Here is a 20,234-nt window from a genome sequence, read left to right as displayed (position 1 = left end):
CTACTTTGGGAAGGCATTTAAACCTCTTCACAGTGATTGAAGGCACCGACCAACTTTTTATATTCTATTTACACTGATGTCTATTTGATTTTCACAGATATGAGGATTCAATGGTAGGATTACCCCTATCCGTAGATGCAGTCTGAGCAGAGGCAGCACATAGTGCTCATAAGCCAGGGAGCAGACTGCTCAGAGAGTATTGCTAATTGTGTACATTAGTTATGCAGTTTTAAACAGTAGCTCAGGCTTAGTCCACAGCCTTAATACACACAGACTATCAGCTGGCTATTTGTGACAGTACCTAGAGGCTGGGTGCAGGCTGTGCTGTACATCACTGGCTTTATTTGCTGGGCTCAAATTCTCTGAAAGCGCTAAAAATTCAGCATAGTGTTGATTAAGCAACTTTCCATTTATAAAAATGCATGTGGGATGGAGGCATTAGAATAATAAATTCTAATGCTTATATAACGCTTTAGATGTCTATGAAGTGTGTTATGGCTAGAGCTGTTTCACAACCCTGAGAACTTGGGGAAAAGGGAGGAAAAAATGCCCTAAATGCCCTGCCCTGGGGATGGAGCTTGGGCGGGCAAAGGAGGATGCGTGGGTCCTGGCTGACCTGGGACTCGGTTTAATTAATGAGCTGTTCTGAAAGCCACCCGGGAGCCACGGAGGTGCTTTCGGTCAGGCAAGGAGACAGAGCCCTTCCCCATCGTGCTGGCTCTGGCCATGTCCCCACCATCACTGTCAATGTCAGCATCACTGTCAGCCATCGCCACCCCCCCCATTTAGTGCACCTAGGGTTCTGAGGGTCCCTCGCCCCACCTGGCTGGGGGAGAACCATGGCATCCCTGCAGCTGAGGGGGGCGGGACCCGCCCTCCCCACCAGTGGGTGGGCGCTGGGCATGGGATGGGCTGCCGAGCGGGCACCGTCCCTGCTGCCTTGGGTGCTTCTGCTCGCTGCCGAGCCCCGGGATGGGGCTTCACGTGGCTGTTCCCCCCGCAGCCCAGCGTGCTGCCCCAGGGACAGGGTGCGGGAACTGCTCTGGGGAGGGGAGATTTTGGAGCTAGATCAAAAGGACCTCTTTCCTCTCTCAACTGCTATAGTTTTACATCTTCTCAGACCATTTGAGTACAGAATAATTTCCCAAGCTCAGACATCCTCATTTGAATTGTTGTTACATTATCTGTTGGTTTGTGGCTTTTTAAAATTTATTTTTATTTTTTTTATTCCCCTCCCCGTTACACCGTAATAGTGGGCCAGATCATGAGAGGTATGGACCTCTCTCCCAAATCTTTACCTGCATACAGGAGCAGATGTTACAAGTATTAGTGGACAGGCAGGTTGCAAACAATGTGATGATGGTGGGAAGCTGAGAGCAGTCCAGCTGGAAGACCCTTGGAGGATGCAAACCCGGCTGAGTTTTGATTTATTTTGTTTCTCCTCCCTAGTAAATCCCCATGTCTTTCATAGTACATTCAAAGTTAAAAGAACCAAAAAAAGCATCTTATAACACTTAAATCTCAGGCTGGTGAACTACTCTGGTTAGCCACGGCCCCTTTGGTCCTGCATGTGAGGCTGTTTATTGTGTGAGGTGTAGGACAGTTGTGATGCTGCAGAGATGTCCCCACCTGGAGAAGCTGAAGGGCTGGCAAGACTTCTTCAGGAAGCCACAAAGATGTCACAGAGCCCAAGAAACTCCTTTAAACAGTTGAGGGGGGAAGAACCTGAACGAGTTTTACCCAAAGGGGCCCCAGTTGCCAGTGGCAGAGGATGCACAGTGTGGTCCTCTGGCCCCAGCAAGGCAGCTGCCTGGCTCACGCTGCTGCTTGTCCCCAGCCTGAGGCAGTGGCGGAGGGCGATGGGAGGGGGATGGCACTGCGGGCACCAGCCTGGGGATAGAGCACCCCCCACCAGCACCGTCTGCTGCCTTGGGTCCTCCCTCCCCGAGGGGCGAAACAGAGAACAGGGCCAAAGAAAAACTGTGTCTTTCTGTGGGCGGTGAGCATCTGCTGCAGCCGTCTGGAAGGTCACTGTGATGGTCACATTTTTTGTTAGGTAGCTCCTTATTTTCTTAATGTGAGAGATTTCTAATGTTAATTATGAAATCTTTAGTATTAAATATTCAGGAACAATTATTTTTGAATACCTCAGGTTTAATTTAGGTTCTTTGAAATTTTAATATCTTGGTTTAATATTTAATGCTACCCTGACATGAGTATAGGAATTTAAAGTCAGAATGAAATAAGTCCTGGATTTCTTTATGGAAAAGGCTGAGATGGAGAGGTGGGGAAAGGGTCTATCTTAAAAGGATGCAACTCTCCTCCTATTGGTATTTGGGCATTACAATATTTCCAAATAAAAATGTTCTTTTTGCACTAGTTTTGTTAAAGTAATATAGACTCAGGCATGCAAAATATTTTACTTTTCTCTCTGCTAATGATCAAAGACCACAGTCTCTCCAAAGCGGCGGACTGTTTGGGGTCTTCTGCATCACGCTTGTCCATCAGTTGGTACCAGGATGCGCCGTATCCCAGGCTCTGTACCGTTTTCAGTGAGAGGTGGTGCTGAGGATGTGCTCCCTGTGTTTTCTTTGGGGCTCCACAGAGTACAACAAGCACATAGATCTGGGCAAAAATTGGCCAAACGTCTGTATGACACCAGCTACTTCGTGAGCGGTGGTGGGTCCCAGGGAGCTTCCTGGGGCAAGGGCTGTGTCTGGGCCCTCCCAGCACGGGGGAATCAGGTCTGTTTGTTTCTGTTCACCCACAAAGCTAATTCATGTGTGAATTCTGTATTATTGTGAAAACCCTTCATACACATAGGTATTGTATGTATATGAATATATTGGGCATTGTAGGGCTTACTCAGTTTACATGTCAGCTGTAATTAAAGCCTCTCAGTTATTAAAATATCTTTAACGTGCTTTACAGCACAGTACCTTCAAATGAGAAGCATTAAAATGCTTTTTAGTGTGTGTGTGGTTTCTTTCTTTTGGGGGGGGGCGGGGGAGGGGGGTTACTGCCTAATTAACAGACACTATTAATTTGTGAGCTGCATTTAAAGTGAAATGAGTAATACAGGCCTTGTGAAATTTTCTAAGAATCTACATTAGAGTCAAGATGCATAAAAAAATCTTGGAAAATAAAATATTACAAGCTTCTGGGGTGTAGTGTTTAAAAGACCTAGCTAAGCCTGTAGCTGGACGAAAACTGAATTTGTCTGGGGGGGGAGGTTCTTTTTAAGGGCAGAGTATGAGAGCTGCATGGAGGATTTTGCTGCTGCCTTATTCAGAAGGCACGGGAAAAATACCAGCTAAAGGTGATGGAGCCAAGTTGCTAGGTGTTGAGTGTCAAAGAGCATGAAAATATGTGTGAACATGTAAAATAGCAGCATGCGAAATTACTATTACAAAGGCTGTCTGTGAAAGAGAGCAGGATATAATGGGGCTGATTTTGAAAAGCAGTTTTGTCCAGTTTTGTGCCTGCAATTTTGTATGAACTCGTAATGCCAGTGCATCTTTATGGCCACATTTTATGCACGTAGATGATCACCTACCCAGCTTTTACTGCCAATCAGTAAGATTTCCACAGGTCTGATATCATGTACCATTATTCACAAACTATAATAGCATGCACAAGTAGTCTCCCCAAGTTAACCAGACTTCATGCGCACCTCTAACCTGGTGTGAATGAGGATGTCACCACTGATCTCCAAGCCTCTGCCAGCACTGTGTAATTATTTGTGACAACAAGGTATTATTTTCAGATATGAGGACACAAAAATCACTACAGCCATTTTCAATCCCTGGTAAATGTCTGCACATATGTTCAAAGGATGTACATGGCTGCTTGTAACCGGCCCTCAGCATGAGCGAGAGACCTTAGGGGGTTTCTGTGGCCTGCACATCTATTGATGAAGCATGGAGAAACGCTTGGCAGGAGTGTTTTGTGTGTTGCTGGGGACCCTATTTCAGCCCCAACTCTAAATAACAACACACTGTGGGAACCTGCACTCTGTCAGGGCTGCTTCCCAGCATGGGTGCTCCCGTCAGGCTGGGTGACGGGGCATGAGCATCTCTGCAGCGTCACTTCCCACTACAAAAGTGCTCGTCTGGGGCAGCAGAAGGATGCAGCAAAGCACCTGCAGAACCTTGTTCTTTCAGCTGCAGCTTGGCAGGCTCAGAGTCTTACAGCTCCTGAGGAGCCCTTCCAAAGTAAACTCCAAATCCTTCCAACATTAACTCACTGATTCAGAGACCACATGAGCTGCAGCCTGGGATAATCTGGCATGAGCAGCAAAGTCAGCTCAAGTGCTTCACCACCCACCCCCTCTCGGAGCATCCTTCATTCCACTTGCTTTTGCTCCCTTCACTTAATCACTTTAACCATTTATGTTCGTGCTCTAACCCAAGCCCTGAGGTCTGGCATCAAATTATTCTCACTGTCTATTCAAAACAGTGTTCAGTTTTGGGCCTCTCCCAACAAGAGGGATGTGGAGCATGTCCAGAGATGGGCGAAGGGGCTGGGGCACAAGGCTGATGAGGAGCAGCTGGGGGCACTGGGGGGGTTTCAGCCTGGAGAAAAGGAGGCTCGGGGGAACCTTCTTGCTCTCTACAGCTGCCTGACAGGGGGATGTAGCAAGGGGGGGTCAGTCTCCTCTCCTGGACAACTAGTGATAGGACAAGAGGCAATGGCCTCCAGTTGCACCAGGGGAGGGTTAGGTTGGGAATTAGGAAAAATTTCTTCATGGAAAGGGTGCTCAGGCCCTGGAACAGGCCGCCTGGGGAGGTGGTGGAGCCACCATCCCTGGAGGTGTTTAAATGACATGTAGACGTGGTGCTTGGGGACACGGGTTAGTGGTGGGCTTGGCAGGGCTGGGTTGAGGGTTGGACTTGATGGTCTTAAACAGTTTGATTGATGACCTGACCAATTCTATGAATTATCTGGTTTCTCAGAGGGCCCATGGAGGTTCAGCAAGAGACCTGCCGAGGGGGAAGGCAGGAAGGGGCCGGGAGCTGCCGTGGGGCTGTGCCCTCGGCTTCCCCCCAGCTGTGGCAGGGCTGTGCCTGGGGGCTGCGGGGGGCTCAGAGCTGTGCTCTGGCTCAGCACGGCGGAGAGAAGAGGCCAGGTGCCACCTTGCATGGCACTGTTAGCTGTTTCACATCTTGCAGTGGGACTAGGTGATTGTTGTAGGTCCCTTCCATCTGAAATTATTCTATTCTAATTTTATTCCTGTTTATTTGTGGCTTTTGTTTTTGAGGAGGTGTCTATCCTGTAGAACTAACCTGGTGTTTTCCAGGGGCTGTGGTGGGTGGGGAAAGGGGAGTCCTAAGGGCTAAACTGAGTGTCAGATGTGTGCAGCTAACTGTACTGCCAGGCTCGAGGTGGCGTAGTGGTGAACTTGGCTTTTAAAGCATGGAAAAAGCGATCGTATAATGGAACTTGAGGTGAACTCTGTTCTTGCTGCTCTGTCAACTTTGCTAAAATGATCTTGGATCAGGATTTGTCCCCCTGAGAAAGATACACCTCATAGAAAGTGAAGCCAGGTGAATAATGATCAATTCAAAGCTTGAAGAAGTTAAAAAAGTGAAGACTGCCAAGGTCTGATGATGGGAATTCATTAGCTCCCAGCTGAATAAGTAACCATGATTCTCTTTTAATGTAAGAGCTCTGCCAGCTTGCAAAGGAGCAGATGTGCACGCAAGATGGATAGTTTCAAATAGTCAAAATACTGGTGGTTTGGTTTGTTGGGTATTTTTTTTTTTTTTTTTTACTTTAGTCATTATCTTTTTTCATCTAAAATAAATCCAGATTGTGCATAGTCTGGAAAACAAAATAACAATATTTGGAGAGTAGGAGTGTTTATTTAACAGGTGGCTTATTTAGCAAATGGCTTACTCTTGTAAAAATAATATTCCTGTAGTATTCTGCAGCACTGAGTTAGAACATATGAGAGCAGGAAGGCATTTTTGGGGGTTATTACTTTATGTGGGCTTAGGTTGGGTTGATTTAATTAAGAACATCTGCAGGAGTGCTCTGCTGAGTGCATTTGCATGTGTTATTGGCTTAGAGTTGGGTGCTGTGCCTGGGAGAGCAGTCACCTCCCTGCCTTGACAAGACAAGACGTGTTTGCAGGGACGCCGTGCTGCTGCAGAGCCAAGCAGGGGGCTTCAGCCTCTTGGTCTGAGGGACACATGGACTCATCAGATAGATTTCCAGCCTCCAGTGGCACGGGATACCTGTCCTTAAACACGGGTTTGACACTCGGAAGTTATTCCCTGTTCAGGATGTTGTTCCTATACGGGGATGTTCCCTATAGCAGGATGCTATTCCTGCTGGTCCCAAGAATTGATCCTGGAGGCGGGGAAAAATGGAAGCAGCCCCAGTGACAAAGGTGGAGGGCAGGAGCTGAGCTGCTCTTTTCCAGGCTGAGCCATCCCTGAGATGTGGTGTGGCTCTCTGTCCCTTGGTCACCAACACTCAAAGCTAAATTCTGCTCGGGGATTTGGGTTTGCAGAAATAAACGGTGTCCCCCACACATGGTGGCAAAGAGAAGGTGGGGGGACAGAGCCAGCCCCTGGCACGGGGGGACGGAGCTGCCCCGCCAGCCTCCAAACCTGAGAACCACAGCTACGCTGCTGACAGTGAGACTCTCATCCTCACGCAGAGGGGTGAAACGTGCTCTGTATGGACCGAACATTTATTCTTTGTGAGTCTTCTACACTGGGTGCGATAGCTGTGATGGAATTTGGGCAGAGAGTTACTTTAATAACAATATTTTGAATAGTAGAAGGATAATTACACAGACATTTGGCTTACTACCTCCGTGAGGCTTGGCTGTTGTTTTCAGATGGTGTCTCTCTCTACATTTAACAAACACAACTGACCGTGGGTTTGTTGTCTGCCCCGCCCCCCCCCTACTAGCTTTATTCTTATTAACCCTTACACAGGTGCTGGTGCTGTCTTATGTAGCTGCCCTGGTACTGAATAGCACCCACACCACGGACCTGTGAGGTGTGTTTTGGTTTTGGCCTTTCTGCCTCAGCCTCTGGAAGGTGGGAAGAGATTTCTTTCCAAACTATTTTTAGTTTGTTGCAGTATGAAAGCACTACTCACAGCTCCCAGGTTTTGCTATAGCGTGACCGTTAAATATAGGTAAAATGCCTTTGATGACAGAAGTCATAAATACAATAATTTAAGGTGATTTAAAAAATATAATAGCCCTAATTCTTGCAATTCAGTTTAAGACTTCATCCCAGTATTTACCATTATTATTTGCTGTTTACAGTAATGGTGTCATGATTTTGGGGTGGGAATAGAATTAGAAATTGAGAAAGTCTTGGGATGGGGGTGGGGAGGTTGGTTTGTGTTTTGCCCAGATTGGCCATATCCCTGGCTGCCAGCGCTCATTGAGGAGATCCATGCTAAAGGGGCTAGTCTTAGATGAAGAACCTAACAAGTAATCATTACATATTTTACCATATGGTAAAATAATTATTTTTCACAAGCATCAACTTGATGAGGAAGCAAAGAAAAAAATGTATTTAAAGATCACAGTTTGTCAGAAAAATGAACGTGTTTTAAAGACTCAGAAGAAGGTCTTGTGCTCTCCTTGGGGGCCTCAGCTGAGGATCAGGGCAGCTGCATGCAGGACCGGCAGTGAAGCCCTGTCCCTTCCCACCCAGTGACAGGACAGCCAGGACAAGCCCTGTGGCGGGGGGACCATTTTCAGCCTTGGAGCCGGTTGAGCGTAATGCCTTGTAACTGGCGTGGCTTTGCACACCACGCCTGGCTTCGCACACCAAGCCCTGGCAGACCCTCCTTCTCTTCCTCCTCCTCTTTCTGAGCAGGTTTGCGTGGGGGCCAAGGGAGCAGGTCCTTCCACAGCAGCGGACCTGCCCAGAGATGTGCACACGTTTAAACCCATTTCAGAAGCATTTCAGTCAAAAATTCTCTACTCCCTTCTTCTGTTCATTAACCTTTACGAGAATGCTAATTCTCTATTCAAACATAAGGTCAAAGCCCTTAGCTGATTTTTTTTCAGAAGAATTAAGTGTCTTATCTAAAATCTTCTGGAGAGAAATACCATGGTAGAAGCACTCATCAGTGCCTCTTGACTGGCGCTGCTGCTGCCTCGCTTCCTGAGGAGCCGGTGGTACATCTGACGTGGGAGCTACTGTGCTGGGGAGCCAAGTTACTAAGGATGATTAACTTTGGGAAATTAATTTTTTAAATGTACTCTCTTATATTGTGGCCTTTTGCAAAATGGTGCTTAAGGCACTGAAACAAAGGCTGAGACACTTACTGAAGCTCCCATGACAAAAATGAATATACTGTAAAATATCAGGTAGCTTTTCCACTACGTGTCTCATCAGGGGGGGGGGCAACCCGGCATTCAAACATTTCTGCTCTGCTGCATCTCTGTAAAGCTGTGCCTGGAGGGAAAGGCTCTGTCACTGTACCCCATGCTTGAGGACAGCGGCATGTATGTGTCCAGCTTGGGGAGGAAAGTTTTGCTGAGTTGGAAAACATGATGGAGCGTTCAAGTTTTTTTAAGTTGAAATCGAAACTGTGTTGGAGAAGGAGGTGGGAGCTCAGATCTCAGTGCGCAAGGTGTAACGCCCTGTCTTTGTTGTCTTAGCTGACTATTGGATACTTTTTATTAAGGTCCATCTTATGGGTTGGGAGCTCAGTCTGAGAGCTGCAGCCTCCTCCCGCTCCCCACCTGGCATGGCTGGGGACAGACAGGGACCGAGAGAAGGGGACCAAGAGAAGGGGCCAGCGGTGCGCCAGCCCCCTGCCGTGCTGCAACCCCTTCCCGAGGGAGGGGAGATGGTGCCAAGCGTGTGCTGATGCCTGGGAGAGCAGCCCGCTGCAGACAGTGCGGTCTGAAACCAGGTGCCGAGCATCTCCTGCCTCTTGGCGCAGCTGCTGCGGGCGGTAGGAGCATAGCGCGGCCGCCTTGCAGTTAAATTAGTATGTGACCCCCCCCCCCCGGCTGAGACTAGAAAACACACAAGGAGCAGAACAGGATGCTACTTGTTCAGTTTTCCAGGGATGCCTGGAGGAGGGTGGGTGGATGGAATAGCACCTTCCTGAATCGGGCTTGTTGCTTACTGATGGCTAAAGCACGAGGCTGCATCTGCAGCTGTTTCAAAAGCCTGATGCCGATATCCCAGAACTAAACTTCCAATGCCTGTGTCAAGCTTCTTGTTTAATCTAGCTCTGAGTTTCCTCTAACTTGACACGGATGCCTTGCTAGCTTATTTTCTGGCTCACTGAGAGCCATACGGGAACCCTCACCTGGCACCAGCAAAGCAGCTCAGTGCCCAAGGCAGCAGGGGCTCTGGGGGGCTGTCCTGTCCCATCGCCCTGCCTGTCTGCGACTAACACACACGTAACCAGGAAGGATACTTGCACCTGTCTTGCTAAAAGTAATTTAGAGATGATTCATAGGGACTTAACAATCCTTAGTTTTTGGCAAACATTAAATCCTCTTTATACAGAAAATAGTGGCAAATGAGATCCATTACTCCCCTGGCCCAAACTCCAAGGCTCTTTGTTTTTAAAAGCTTGAGGTGTGAGAATTTGTAGCAGGTTATTCCAAAGTTACACACACACACATACACCCACCCACACACCCATAATAAATGGAAAAAGGTCAAGGTTAATAAAGAAAATAGTGAATTGGGAGTTCCGTGGAGGAACAACCAAGTGCTTTTAGCAATTCACTTAAATGAGAGAGGAAAACTAGTTCCTTTAACATTTTAAAGCTTTCATAGCCTAATGAACCATGCACCTCCTGCAGCTTCTATGGAGCCAGAATTCCTGCAACAAACTGTCTCATTAGCCTGGAGTGGGAGCAGCCTGGCCGGCTCCCCGTGGCTCCGGGGATGCTTCGCCTCTCCCTCCCCGGTGCAGTATCTCTACCTGAAGTGACACATCAAAAAGTGCTGATGGCTAAATGGCTGCACCTCCCAGCCTAGATTAACTGCCCCATAGAAGAGGAAAGTCTATTTTCACAGAAGAAAAAAAATAAGGGGGGGAAGAAATGGCCCTGCCATCTCACTGTGAGACACCTACCAGAAAACAAGGCTGCTGCTGCTCAGTCACATCTTTAAGGTTTATTCTCGCTTGTGGTTCACATTTAAGTCGCTGTCGTTGAGGTTAATGGGAGTTATGTGCTTATGACTATAATGGTTTTGATAAGTGGAAAAGCTGATGCTATTGCACATAAATCGCATTGTGTAATGTGTGAATTGTGTTTTGGTTTTGGCTGAAAAATAATAAAGGGAAGGATGGATGTGCATTAGGAGAGAACAGATTTCACCCTCTAGATACCAAATATAATATATATCATCATTACAGGCATTTTTTATCTGGTAGCATAAAAAAAAAAAAGGTAGTGGAGGAATAATAAGGACTTTCATATTTGGCAGATAAGAGGGGAAATTCCTGTGGCTGTAGTGGCCGGAGCAGGACTGGACCATCTCCTCCTCCCTCATCTTTAAATTCTGGCTTGCTGCACAAATGTAATTTATTCTGCTAATGGAGGTTAAGGTCTACCTGCTGTCCAGCTGCCACGGGGGCTGAGGCAATGAGAGGGACTGCAAGTATAATGACTTCCAGCAGTGCTATTTTTCATTGCTGTTTGTGGCTGGGGTCAAAGTTCACTGTGTGGGAGAACCAAGCCCTCTGCTCTGCCTGGGTCCGTGCAGTGGGAGCAAAGGAGAAGGTCCCTCCTGCATTTCCCCAGCCACCAGGATGGCCATTGGCATAAATTAAAGCAAACCTTCAGGGGTTATCCTGGCAGCCAGGAGTGATGGAGATCAGCATGCAGGCGATGCAGAGCGGCTGATGACCATTATGTGTCATTCAGCAGCAGCCCCCCCAGCATGGGAGCCCTCCCGAGCAGAGAGCTGATGGCCTCGCCACAGCTCTGTTCCAGATGGGAGCGAAGCAGCCAGAGCAGGGTGGGAATCGCCTCCCCAGCTTGTCTCGTAATGCAGATTTACATCCTACCGAGCAGCGGGAAAGCTTAATATGCCCTAAAATATGAATGACTGAAAACTAAGTTTATGAGAGGCGGCAAATATGCTGATGTCTACATTTTTTTAACACAGAATTTTCTAATATAAAGGAATCCTTTGAGCTCTTCCTGAATTGGGCAGAAAGTGATAGGAGCATTAAGAGTGTGCCCAGAGCTGAAGGTGCCCTGGCAAAAAATCTCCCCTGCCCTTGCTGATAGAAGATTTTTGGAGCAGGATTTGAGAATCCCTTCCAAATTATCCCGAGAGCCTTGCGCCATTGCCTTGTTCTGGCTGTTTTCTGTTCTGTTATGGACATTTTCCGATCGCAGAATAAATTCCCTCCCTTGCCCTCATTGCTCAGCGGAGAAACACAAGACAGGCTGGTGAAGCAAAGCCAGCCCAAGCCATGCGTGTCTGCAGCATCCCTGCACCTGCAATGGTGGTACTGACGGTCGGACTCAAATTCCTCCCTTCCATGCCAATACTTCTTCATCTACTCTCAGTATTAAGGCTGAACAGAGAATTTTTAATTCCAGTTTTCTAAGATTATTTTTGTTTTTGTTGTTGTTCATGTTTGCTTGGTTTAATGACTTTAGTGTTGCGTGGCTGGAGGGGTATGGGTGTGTGGCCCCTCTCCACGCAGTGCTGCGGGAGGAGGGAGCCCCCGAGCACCCCGCTCTGCCCGGCTCAGGACCCCCTGCAGGAGCTGGGCACACGAGGGGATGTGGAATGGGACGTGGGGAGCCTTCAGCAGCGCCCTGGGGCTGCCATGGCAAACCCTGCGTGCGAGGCAATGTGTTGCAAGTGCTAAAGTGGCAGGCTAGAATTTATCCTTTTCCTAAACTTCCTTGCATATGTCAATTTATGCAAGAATTTTTAAATTATTTAAGATTCTTTTAAAAGAGATGCCCCCCCCCCCTCCCCCCCCCCCTCCCCCTTCTTTCTTTTTTTCTGCAAAGAAACAGAACCTTCCGTGGCAGGCTATGAAATATGAATTATTTACCTCCAGACTGGGCAGAAGTCTGCTCCAATCTTAGAAGTAAATGCATATTTAATCTTTAAGGCATATTGTTTATCCATGTAAATACATATTTTGGTATACACATTCTTTATAACACAGTTATGTGGACTAAGTGGAGATTTTGGTAGGCATAACATTTACCATTGTTTGTCTATAACGCTAGCTCTGAAAATGTGCAAAAAAGCAGCTTTTACTGGTGATGGTTTCTAACGCTCCTGTATCTTAAAAACAGCATAGCTTCTAAAAAAAATATATATATTGAAAAGTTTAAAAAAAGCTGTCTAGCTATGAAGGACACATCTCCTGCCAAATTATAAACCTTTGAGAAACTGCATTTGTTCGAGAAGTTGTGAGACATCCTTTAATTCAGTATTATAATATCATGATCAGCAACTGTATAATTAGAGCATCATTGCTTCTATGTATGTCACCAATGCAATGGTAATTGCAGACCTGAGTTATTGCACAAGTGGGAACTTACGGTCTTACAGACTTCGGGGTTTCCAATGTGGACAGCAATCTTGATATAAATATTCAAGTTATACTGCTCGGAGCTAAGCCATTTATTTTTCATGTTTGAAAGGTGGGAATAAATATAATATTTGCCCGACAGATATGAACGGTATGGATTAATTCTCTGAAGAAGCATAGAACATACCTTCAAGCAGTTGCCTAAAGCAAATACACCCCACAAATTACAGGGTGGGTAGATTTCGTAAAATGTGGTTGCATTCAATTTGCAGCAGTCTGCACCCCCCGTTTGGGAAGAACGCCCCGATAAGTCCCAATCTGTACAATTACCAGTTCACTGCATGGAACAGATTCACCAAGAACCAAGTTTCTTTATTTGATCAACACTGCCTACAGCTCCAATCCTGCAAAAATTAAGGGTGTTTGGCTCTATGTACTCTGCCTGTTGAATTAATTGGTGCATAAAGTTAAGCACGGCTGCGTCTCTGTGGGGCTGGAGGGCCGAGGGGCAGTCGGGTAAGCAGCCCGCAGGAGGCTGACCCTACGGACACCGAGGGCACGCGGCACGCCGCGCACACGTGCATGTACACACACATGTTCGCTGCTGAACGCGCAGGCCTGACTGATGTTCAGTACCTCTCCCGGCTAAGGGAACACCACTGGCACCTAGAAAGGTTTCTGGGTTTTGTTTTGTTTCTTTTTGGAATTGACGGTGATTATGTCCCCCCAAATTTAAGTGATGATTCAGAGACGGGACTGAATAGCTTGTCCATGTTACCCAGTGGCTCTGCCCAGTATGAATGCAAAGTCAATGCTTAATTTCCCTCCCCCTCCACCCCCCAACCCGTATTTAATAAAGCTGCTGTTCATTCTATCCTGTTGCTGGAAATATCAGGTTCCAGATACCAGGAATCACAGGAATGAAATATAGCATTGAAATATAGAATTTGATCCAGCCGCAGTACAGAAAATTCTCTCAATTTTATGTGAGATGAGGCATACGAGTTGGGCTATGCATTTTTGTTTTCCTCCCTTTGGAAAACTGTACCAACATGATACTTTCTGCAGCACCACTGTTTCTAGCGAATGAATTCTAAAATATAGCACTTTAAAGCTGCAATACAAGAGAGATCAGAATATCAGGACTGTGTATAGTATAATTCGAATTGAGTTTTATACTCCTTCCTTAAACAATGAATTTTGTCATGTTATTCAAGGTTTTAAAAAAGGCTGCATTTCCGAAAATAGTAACTGCTTAGCGCACGGCTGTAAATAATAAGATAGAAATCGTACGGTCTGTCACTGAACATATGCAGAGTGACCCAGGACATTTTATTGTCATATTTTTGAGTCAGCCTAGTTCTGTTTATGCCCTTTATCGGTAGCTACAACAGATTTGCTGCATATTCTGTCTACGTGTTAGCATGGGATAGTGTATGCTGAGACTAGCAACACTGGGACCCTGCCTTTTCCAAAGTGGGGCTAACGGAGCCAACGCGGAGCCGCTGAGCCTGGCGGTGCTCAGCTGGCACTGCTGGCCACAAAGTCCTATTGGCAGAAGAAAAAAAATGATAAATTGTTCTATAACGCGTCACCTACTGGAGTTCATCTACAAAACACGGGAATGAGAATGTTGATAATGGTTTTATTATTCTTGTCATCGGTAGTAGTTTTGTAAACCAGTCAAGATCTACTGGGGTCACTGGGGGATCTTGTGTTCAAGGGCTGTTGGCCGTAGTCATGCCCCAGCAATTTACACAGATGGCTTTTTTAAATTCAGCTGTAAACAGTGAGCAACGTTTTGTGTTAATGCTGTCCGGGGCTGTTCAAAACGAAAAGTTAGCAGCATTACATGCTGTTTGGAAACTTGATCCTTCACTGAGTGAGATGAGCGTTATCTGGCCAGACTGCAGTGCTAGGAAATGGTGTATGAAGAGTTAACTGCTGCAGTAAGGTATGTGTGCAGTGTTAGTGCATTGGGAATGGAGTCCTGTCTGTGAAGATGATTCTATCGTGGACGGCAACATGCACTTCAGTACAGTTATTGGAGCAACCTCGTTTTAATATATAGATATGTATATATATAAAATTCTGCTTGATACTTCATGTATTTTCAGATATCTAATATTTAAAAGCATCCTTTATCATTGCGAAATTAGCCAAACCAGTACAAAATTAAGTGCAAGAAAAATACCAATTCACATAGTTTTTGCCAGTAATACAAAAGGGACTGTTCAGCTTCTCACATTTACAGCCATTTAGGAATTCTGATTTAGAATGACTAAGGGAAACGTTCCTACATTCAAAAGATGCCTCAAAATAATTTGCGTTCTGTTTTATAATGGGGGAAAACTAACTTTTACGGAGATTGCCTACTGGTTAGTGGTGGCATATGGAAAACAAAAGGAGTTGGTGCTGTCCTTGACTGACTGCCTAAAAAACTACTTCTGAAGCAGCTGGATGTGACCCCCTGAGCTGGAGAGGAGGCCTTCCTTTTAGCCAATAGCACCTTTGTCCTTGACTAGAGATTTCTTGTGCTCAAAAGGATGCTTTAGCATTTCCCAAAACACATTCCAGATTTGTTGGAGAGGAAGAGGAAAGTAGTGTTTTATGAAGGCACACCCATGCTGAATTTGCAGGAAAAAGGAAAGAAAGCAGTACTGCACAATGCAGTTATAATACAAGGCTCATTCTTGAAACCTGAATATCATGCTAGAAGAAAATCTAGATATGTGTAATATTTTGAAGAAATATTTTGAAGGCAATATTATTTGATTTTTTTTTTATCAAAAAAGAAAAAAACGTTCTGTGTCAATGTGGATAGAATGCTATTTAAGAAGGGAACTGAATATTTGTATTGCAGCCTTAAAGAAGCACATTTTTACTGCAATATTTTTTTTATTTTTTTTTGTAAACTACGGTCTGCAACTCAGCAGACCATGACTGAATGCTTTTGAAAACTTGTAGATTACAAACATGAAATCACAATTAATATCCTCTAAAAGTAATTTCAGAGTTTTCACGTCTTAAAAAAAGGACAATGTGTACTGCTTCACAAGGTAATGCAGCTAATCAAAAAAAGGAGTAGAATTAAAGTATTTACATAATGAGCAATTCTACAGAAGGCGATCATCCCCATGTAAGCACTGTTGATTATATCCCACGCTGCTTTTAACAAACTCTACCAGATTGGATCCAGTCATCAGCACTTTCAGAGAATCCTTAAAAGCCTTTTATGGGTCTTTACATTTAGTGCAGAATGATGTTCTTCAGGTAGAATATGCTGGTGAGGGAGGACAGTGTCAACACAAGGTACCAGCAGGAGAAGAGGACTTCGGCATCACCGGTGATCCCATACTGGGCTGTACTGGGAGCTGCAAAGAGAAGAAAAAGGGGTTAAGTGAAGATTTCCGCTCTTGGACCCCCAAATTCTGTTTTCATTAATTCTACAATAACTATTTGGGCAGCAAAAGCATTCTTCTGAAAACTGGAGAAAAAGCTGCAAAAGCAGCCAAGCCTCCCCGCTGCACCGCTCACTGAATGTTACCTTTTGTTTTAAAAGACAAATCATTATTAAGGCAAGGATTTAAAAATGTGAGTGCTCAAAATCAGATGAGCGCTTCACGTTTAAACACCTGAATAATTAATCCGTTCTTAAGTTACGGAGCATTAGGATCTCCACTGAAATCAATGAGAGGTGAATATATTTAGCCCTGTTGGAAAACAACTAATTTTCTGCTGAACTTTAGAAGCCAAAGTTTGACAATTTTGCTTAGCCAAAGACATTCATATTTATTTTCAGTTTCTATGAAGAAATCGTATTTACTTGCTTTAATACGAAGTCTTTGTCAAATTCCTAAGTAAATATTAGAGCGAGTGCATGCAAAGAGAGTTAAAATAGAAGAGAACAGTGTTGAGAAACAAGTGAGGTGTCGGTCCTGGGCGACCATGAGCAGGCTGCCTGCAGCACCCACTGCTCTGCTATCCTACAGCCCCGGGCGGGGGGTGGGTGGGAAAGGACCTGTGGCCTCAGCTGTCAGCACGATGCTCTTGGGATGTTCAGCTGCTAAATGAGGCACTGCGGGCTATTTTTGGCCAGCAGATTTCTGTACACGTTTTCTCTCAATTCAAGTGTTTTTCTTATATATGAAACCCCAATCTTTTACCTATAAAATATATATTATATGCTGGTTACATAGCATCCTGTGCTCTTTGGTTGAACCACTGCTATCAAAGGTTTTGCTTCTCAGACCTTTATGAGTATACTATAGGTTATTCTAAAACAAAACCTGTGCAAGTCTTGCATAGAGTGCCATTTCTGCGAGAAGGCATTGCTCATGTCAATGGCACTTCAATCTAAATAAAGTTGTAGAAATTGCTTTTTTGATTAGACTGACCCAATGCCTGTCAAAACATGGATGGAGATCAGCTGGTGGATGCAGAGCAAGACTGAGCCAGCTTGGTGCCCCACATTCTGGTGCTCAAGGCCTGCTCCTGGCAGAGCACAGCGGTGTTGGAAAGGCAGGAGGGGAACAGGCATTTCTGAGCTCATTCCTGGTGACTCACCTTGGGTGAGCTGGGGATGCTCAACCCAAAGGCTGCACTGTGAAAGTGAGAAACCACTAACGTGGCTACTTTGAAAAAGAAGTGAGCCACGTGTGTATGAAGAGGAGAGGTTGCCTGGGAGCATTGGGGTGGTGTGGGGGTTGGATACCATGTGGAGGGAGCACGATTTCTCCTTTCACTCCATGGTGTTGCTGTCCTGAGGTGCCCTCAAGGCATGGGGCTATCTGGACTGAGGACACCAAAAAGACAGTCCGAAGATGAGACTTCAGCTGACAGCTTTGCTCTGCAGGCACATGGGAGATGGCTACACAGAACAGGTACCAACGGAGCAGAAGACAGTTTTCCCTGGGGCCAAGACAAAAGCTTGCCCCACCGCCTCACCCAGGAGCTGCCCAGGACAGCACGGCTGCCCCTCACCAGTGCCAGGTTCACCTCTGGCAGGGACACACCAGGCTATGGCACGCCCCGTGCTTCAGAGGAAGCAAACTACCCCAAATCCTCACGTGTTCCCTTTTGGGCAGAGAAGAGGAGGAGAAGTAAAGCACCCCTGTCGGCAGGTGTGAGCCACGCTGCAGGGTTCGCGGTGTGGGCAGGATGGAGCCCAGAAGGGAGAGCAGGATCCTGCTCGGTGGGATCATCATCTGGCTCACAGGGAAAGCCCTGCTCACGGTGAAGGAGGATTATAAAGCAAGGGAGGGGATTTCACTAAAATCACAGCCTGTTGGAAGAGTAGGAGAGACTACAGCAATCACCCAAGACAAGAAAGTAGACCCGAGGGTTTCACCAAATCCTGTTTGCTTTTGCAGGATGAGGTCTTCTGCATTTCAAGTCTTGTTCAGTCCAAATACATCAATGCCCCTTTTCTTTCTGTACAGAAGACTGTGCTATGTCCTGCTAGGGTCCATTTTCAACATATGACATTTTATGTGGTGCAGAGTATTTGATGAAACAAAAAATTATTCATTTCCCCCCATGCAGAAAGGTTCTGGTAATAAAATAAAAAAAACTGGAAGGTGAAGCTTGATTTTGAAGCTTAGTTTAGTGACTTATAACCATGACTAACTGCAGGACAGGGCACTCTCTTGTCTTCTCATTAAAAAGGAGCTTTCTGTGATAAGTCAGTATGACAAATCAACATTTAATTTATTACAAAAACCAGGCTAGCAAGCCGAAGCATAGCATAGGTGGTATTTCATTTTATCATATTAAAAGAGTTTTCCCAACGTAAAGATAATTTGAACTACGGCAGCTATAAAAGCAGTGGAAAATTATGTAAATCTGATTTCCTGCACATGACCAGTCCTATCTTTCTAAAGCTTATTAAATCATATCTGAATTGTTTCAGCACAAAGGTACTAGGTGAATTAATGGGGAAAAAATACGTAGACTTGGGCAGATAATAGAAAAGACTTATGGATCCCAAATCTGGCTCACTGGAAGAATTTGATGCAAAAGAAACCTGAAGGACAGGTAAATCTGGAGTTTAAGACACCAGGTTCTGCTAGTTTTGAATAAACTGCCCCAAGGGCTGACTTCATGTGGTACAGGGAGGTGCAGGATGCTTTTTCTGGTCCATGGGCCACATGAAAAGACAGCAGATTTAGATGAGATATTAGGAAGAAATTCTTCCCCATGGGGGCGGCGAGGCGCTGGCCCAGGCTGCCCGGAGCAGCTGTGGGTGCCCCATCCCTGGCAGGGCTCAAGGCCAGGCTGGACGGGGCTGGGAGCCAGCCTGGGCTGGGGGGAGGGGTCCCTGCCCATGGTGGGGGGTGGGACTGGGTGGTCTCGGAGGTCCCTGCCAACCCAAACCATGCTGTGATTCTGTCATTCTATAATGTATTACCCCAGTTTGATTCCACCCTGTCCCACACCTTGAACCCCTTAGGAGCTAGGGTGCCGATGCTATGGCTGGGTCTGACAAGATTGCTCTTCATAAAACCATATTTGAAACCTGTGTTTGGAATCACCACAAAGAATGAAATCCAGCTTTGCTGCATGGCTTCCACGTTCAGTGGGACAGGTGCTCTGAAAGAGCTTGAGCTGAAATTTCAAATTATTCTGCAGCCCCACTAATACCTGTTCCATTTCCTCAGATTTCTGTAAGGAGAGCAAACTGGTGCCTGCGTGCTGTCATTAGGGTCTGCTGATTAGTGCCTGCTGGGTATAGTTTCATGTAGTGAGACCCGCAGTGGCATTTGCTACCAAAACCCAAAATGAACCCAAAGATATTCACATTTGCATCCACATGGCCCCAAGAGTCCGCCCAGACAAAGAAACTGCTGTGATTGTGGAAATGTCCCCAAAACCTATGGCAAACTGATCATCAGTTGGCTTTAAAGGGCTTTTTCAAAACTGTATACTGCAGGTTTAAAAAGCCACGCTATTTTAATCCAAACTGGAACTGGTAGCTGGAAAACATTTGCCATATGCCTGCACAGGGCCAGTATTCCGCGTGTGCATCATGGTGTGCTTCTTCAACCCTCTGATTCATCTGTCGGTGGAAAAAGCCTGACTGTTTTCAGTTTGCTTTAACCGTCTCCTTTTATAATTAGCAACTCGAATTAGAGCACCCCTTGGGAAGCTCAGCTGGCAGAAATGGGCAGGGTGCTGCCTGTGCCCTCAGCTGGGGAACACCCACTTGTCTTAGGTATGAGGGACACTGGCTTAATGATAGGGAAAGTCTTGCCAGATCATTATCCCTCTTAGCTTTAATTTGACTTCTGGAAATCTCCAAGTGTTTCTAGTCTCCAAAGTGAATTTATAAGCAGATGTCCCTCTCACGATGAGTGGCAAATGGGTTGCATCAATTACAATGTCATGGTAGATCTACTGGATGGCATACACTTTAAAATGTGGTGCTTGGCTCTTAAAGATTCTTAAAAATTGATAAGCTTCTGCAGTCCTTTTCCTTTTCACCTCGGTGATTAACTGATTAACTTTTCCTGTGGCTACTTGATTGCTTTGCAAAAGAAAATTTTGTTCCTAAATACTAATAAAATCCTGTAGATTTTTTGTGGTGTTTTACAGACTTTAAAAAGTAAACAAACTTACTTTTAAAATGTAAAGATTGCTAGTATGGTCAGCTTAGTGACTCATCTGGAATGAATAGTTATTTTTGTAAGTACTAAGTAGCCCTTGCTCTCATG

At 45.7% G+C, this 20,234-nt stretch overlaps 1 protein-coding gene across 2 annotated transcripts in view; it reads right to left on the bottom strand.

Moving 5' to 3' along the window:
* Nucleotides 1-12,223: 12,223 nt before the first annotated feature.
* NEGR1 (neuronal growth regulator 1) overlaps nucleotides 12,224-20,234 on the bottom strand; it is a 295,272-nt gene continuing 287,261 nt past the window's right edge. For both annotated transcript variants that reach the window (XM_056356242.1, XM_056356241.1), the window contains one exon: nucleotides 12,224-15,896. In XM_056356242.1, the coding sequence (XP_056212217.1) occupies nucleotides 15,772-15,896 (125 nt within the window). In that variant the 3' untranslated portion in view covers nucleotides 12,224-15,771. The remainder of the gene's footprint in view (nucleotides 15,897-20,234) is intronic.

The sequence above is a fragment of the Falco biarmicus genome, chromosome 11 (genome assembly GCF_023638135.1).
Source record: "Falco biarmicus isolate bFalBia1 chromosome 11, bFalBia1.pri, whole genome shotgun sequence".
Taxonomy (NCBI): domain Eukaryota; kingdom Metazoa; phylum Chordata; class Aves; order Falconiformes; family Falconidae; genus Falco; species Falco biarmicus.
This window is presented reverse-complemented; position numbering and strand designations above follow the sequence as displayed.